This window comes from Priapulus caudatus, unplaced genomic scaffold, assembly GCF_000485595.1.
Source record: "Priapulus caudatus unplaced genomic scaffold, Priapulus_caudatus-5.0.1 Scaffold1383, whole genome shotgun sequence".
In the NCBI taxonomy this organism is placed as follows: domain Eukaryota; kingdom Metazoa; phylum Priapulida; class Priapulimorpha; order Priapulimorphida; family Priapulidae; genus Priapulus; species Priapulus caudatus.
This window is the reverse complement of record NW_014578444.1, coordinates 58,628-63,627: the sequence shown is the minus strand read 5'-3', so window position 1 is coordinate 63,627 and position 5,000 is coordinate 58,628. Positions and strand designations below refer to the sequence as shown.

Sequence of the window (5,000 nt, the reverse complement as noted above, 5' to 3'; positions counted from 1 at the left end):
ATAATTATTATATTTGTTTATTTATTTATTCATTTGTTGGTTTATTTATTTATTCATTCATTTATGATCTATCCTCTTATCCATTCATCCATCCATCCATCCATCCATCCATCCAGTCCAATCCGAGTCCATCGCATCCATCCAAACAATCCATCCATCGCATCCATCCATTCATGCCATCCATCCAGTCCATCCATATCATCCATGCCATGCTCCATCCATCCATCCATCCATCCATCCATCCAGTCCATCCATCCATCCATCCATCCATCCATTCATCCATCCATCCATCCATCAATCGATCCATTCCATCCACCATCCATCCATCCATCCATCCATCCTATCCATCATCGTCCGGTCCGTCCGTTTCGTCCGTCCGTCTGGGCTTCATACATCCATCATTCATCCATCTACCATACATCCATCCGAGTTCATGTATATGATATTAACGGCTGGCGCGGCTTGCAGGCGGCTGAGGGCAAGGCAGCATCAAGCGATCAAACCAGGGATGTACCTGCTTAGCCCATCAAACGATGAGGACTGCCGCGGGATTGGAACCGACCAGGCGTCAGCCGCTGCTCGAGTTTCTAGCGAAAGATCTCAAAGATGGAGCTATCCATTGGTGTGCAGGAGAGCGGGGCTGAGGAGCGGTTTGGCGTGGGCACGCAGGAGGAGGGCGCAAACGGGGACCGGGGCAGAGAAAGCGGGGAAACAAGGGGAGAGCGGGCGGAGCTGAAGGAGTGAGGGCGCGGAGCTGTAATCCAAATGCCTGTCACACGACACAACACAAACACCACTGCACACACACACGAAAACCGTCCAACAACCACCCGACAACAAACACACAACAGACACACAACACACACACACACACACACACATATATATGTAATTATATATATAGTATATACTGATATATATGAAAATTACGCTGCCCTATGACTTTCTCACTCTAACGTGTGTTTTGCAGGGTCGCTTCCATAAGGAAGCCCAGCAGGCTGGAAGAGAAGGAAACGATGAAGAGAAAACTACAGAGGTACCCTTCTCCTTTCGCATTTAGCCCAGTACAGCTGTATCAGCATCTGAGAGTCTAGCAGCTATTGTTAGAGTGGGCCAGCTTCTATATTTAGCCTTTACTATATAGGCCCCGTGCACGGATGGGAAAGCAGCCGAAGGTTTCGCCGAGTAAACCGGATCTTAGTCCGCGGCAGATGTGTCGCGCAACAATTCTTAAATTTTGTTAATTAATAAAGTTTAAGTACAATGAAGTCATTGTACTCGCGGACGCGATTTTAGTAGAATCAGTTGTAATTAAAATCACGTCGCTCGCCGCATAGCATACTCAAATATACTTTTATACATTTTATGACCTATATATATTATTTTAACAATTTATTACTGTTATGAATTCTTTTAAACCCAAAAATTTATTTTAAATGTAAATGTGTATATTAGTAACCGGCGGATCAAAGCCAAATAATATATCATCTCAGGCTCCAATTAATTGTATCTCTGATTATGCTCAACTCGATTATCGATGCACGCTGGATGCGAGACTTTACAGCATGTAGATTAGAAACTGTGCGAACGTGATAATTATAATAATTAATACGGAATTTAAATATGACGTTAATTACGGAATTATCGCTTGACAGCAGGTGACAACCTACGACTCTGTTTCGTGCACAACTGTCACGAGAAGAGGGCCTCATTGGAGATCGACGACGAACTGCGAATACGAAGAGGCTAAAGAAGACGCGACGATGACGCATGACGATGACGATGCACGATGACGATGACGATGACGATTGATGACGTCACGTCTATTTGCTAGTGGGAAAACGTACGAGAGAAGGAAGACGCGTGTGTATACCCCTATACGGCCAGTTTAATGCTGATCGTCACGTAATCATTCGAGGCTGCATGAGTTTTTTAGGCGGCGTAGGAAATTTAGAGGTGCGTGAGAAGTTAATTGTTTATAAGGTGGCGCGACATGCTTGACCCAAAAAAATGGTCACAACAAATATTTACGTTACAAGGTCGATGGACAAGGCTATTGCATATATACCTTACAAAAACTTAATAACTTAGATTTACTTAACTTTAGCACCCGTTGTCAGATCCATCAAAGCAAAAATGAATTTCGTAAGTCCATGATATTCGGCAACTTTTCCAGTGGATGCTTACATTGAAAAGGGGAGGTTGCGACATACATGTGAATATTAGATATTATTATTATAGAACTTTTTACACGAGACATTATGTTCGGATGCTTCATGACAGCGTGGCTGCATCTGATTAATTACCGACTAAAATGACACCTAAATTAAAAACTAACGTAACATTACTAAGTCGTAACATTAATATCATTAAATATGCTTACGATTTAATTTTTTATACTTTGTCGCTCCGCTTGGTAATTAATGCCGGTTAGTGTGAGAAGCGTATAAGTCGTGACTACCACGAATTAGGAGTTGCATTATTTTAATGTGTTTATTTTCTTAACAAATTTTTTCGCGTAATCGACGTTTCCCCACGCGTATGGGATATAAACGATAAACGATCGATTCGAAATCGTTTGAATCGCAGGGCTATAAAGTCGTGACAGCTGTATTTTTTGCGTACAAGCGCTATCACGTAATCAATCGATTTCAAAGTCGATGTTTAAATCGAAATAAATGTGGAGCGGGGAACGAGAAATGACCGCAGGTGCCGTGAGGCCAAGCCATCGGTAAATAGAAAATGATTGTTTCTACACACACAAAAAACAAGCCGCGGACACGCCAGCAGCACGATGTGAGGACTACTGTCACGACATCTAAGCGGCGAGGATGGCAATGCAGGTGTGGAGACGTTCCGTTCAGGTCGCAAACTACAACGCAGCAAAAGTAATCCTCAACTAGCAGCTGTGGCGTTGCTGCACGCGCCATCTAGCGGAGCTAGATTTATTTGTTTGTTCGAACCTGTCCTTTTAAGATTTCTCCCGATTTCGCCGATTCTCTCTATGGAAGTCAGCGCCAGGTAGAAACGAAAACCAGAGCGGGGGCTGGCAGATGTGTACGTGTAGGCTGTTGTGGAGGTATTGATGCCGTTAGTTGGAGGGGTAGGGTAGGGATATTTTTGACTCAAGCGAACGGAGCAAAGGACTGGAGGAAATAGATGCGAGGCGGTAGGGTAGGGATATTTTGGGAATCGAGAAAAGAGGGAAATGGACTGAGAGAAAATAGATGGCAGGGGTAGGGTAGCCGGAGATTTGGCATTGAGAAAGCAGTTGGAAAGGACTGAGAAATAGATGGATGGGAGGGGTATGGTAGGGATATTTTGGAATCGAGCAAAAAAAGGGAAAGGACTGAGGAAATAGATGGAGGGTAGGGTTTAGGGCATATTTTGGCAATCAAGGAAAGAGAAAAGGACTGCCGGCGAAATAGCATGGAGCGGTAGGGCGTAATGTGATATTTTGGAATCGAGGAAGCAGGAAAGGACTGGCAGAAAGAACAATAGATGGAGGTGGCTAAGGTAGGCGATATTTGGAATCGAGAAAAGAGGGAAAGGACTGGAGGAAATAGATGGCGGGGTAAGGTAGGGATATTTTGGAATCGAGAAAAGAGGGAAAGGACTGGAGGAAATAGATGGCGGGGTAGGGTAGGGATATTTTGGAATCGAGAAAAGAGGGAAAGGACTGGAGGAAATAGATGGAGGGGTAGGGTAGGGATATTTTGGAATCGAGAAAAGAGGGAAAGGACTGGAGGAAATAGATGGAGGGGTAGGGTAGGGATATTTTGAAATCGAGACAAATGAGAAAGGACTGGAGGAAATAGATGGAGGGGTAGGGTAGGGAATTGTGTAACCCTGTCTAACCTGCGCCCTCACGCCCGTGCATGATGTAATAAAGCAAGCCGTATATACACTGCAGTACGTTCTCCTTGCACTAGTCAGTTAGAATGAAGCTCGCTAGATAGAAATTGCACCGCACCCCTTGTATAGCGAGTAGTAAAAAAAAGTGCACAATTATATTCTTTAGCTCCTGTACTATAGAAACGGCTAGACTGGGTTGCATACGTGTGGCATGGCTGCAATTGCACAAACAGTAATACGCCGCTAGAGGCGCTACTGGCGCGGCGGAAGTGACTTCCTAAAGAGAGATAGAGAGATGCGAGAATTCCTGTTTTTTTACATATTTTTTCTTCCCCGTTTTTCCTCGAGAGATGCTCCCGTAGTTGCAGTGTTTTTTTATTATTATCCCTATATAGGAATTGATTGAGTATTAGAGGCTATCGATTAGGTTATCGATCATGCTCTGCCACACGTTTAAATCGATTCCATCACATACCGTCTATCCATGCATCACATAGCACCTGTCTACCAACCGCCTACCAGGAACCCTACCCCAAATACCCTCACTCATCAACTCATGTGCCACACTTAACCCTAGCCCTCCTCCTCATAATACACTTCATACCATCCCACCCACCAGAAATGTACCACCCCAACCCTAACAACCCCATATCATCTCCCCCATACCACCCACCCCGCATTAACGTACCACCCACCTCATAAATCCGTCTCATTCACTACTATACTACCACCTCCCACCCCCCATAAATTTACCATACCAACCAACCCACTCCGTAGCAGTCAACACGACCAATATAAGACATCAGGCCCCAACTACTCCCACGATTATGAATAGTTTCATCCTCGCTTTCTTTTAATTTAATATTTAATATTTAATATTTAATTGGAATAAATAAATAAATAAATATGAATCATATCATTTAAAATATGAATACATGGGGTAAATCTTTAATCAATGTAAGAAGGTGTTAAATGAGATTATGGACGACAGTGATTTTAAGATGGCTGTGCTACCCAAGGCACGTGTATATATAATGTTATTACATATACAGTTTAATGACGTGACCACGCGCTCCTTGCTTCGCTACTCATATACGTCATGCATGTGACGTCAATCTAGCCATTAATAATAGTAATAATAATAA

At 43.4% G+C, this 5,000-nt stretch overlaps 1 protein-coding gene across 1 annotated transcript in view; it reads left to right on the top strand.

The window, feature by feature from the left end:
- Positions 1-5,000, top strand: part of LOC106816450 — a 24,515-nt gene that overhangs the window by 5,082 nt on the left and 14,433 nt on the right. Inside the window, exons 2-3 of the mRNA XM_014821070.1 lie at positions 469-617; positions 968-1,036. Coding sequence (XP_014676556.1) covers positions 534-617; positions 968-1,036 — 153 coding nt within the window. The 5' untranslated portion in view covers positions 469-533. The remainder of the gene's footprint in view (positions 1-468; positions 618-967; positions 1,037-5,000) is intronic.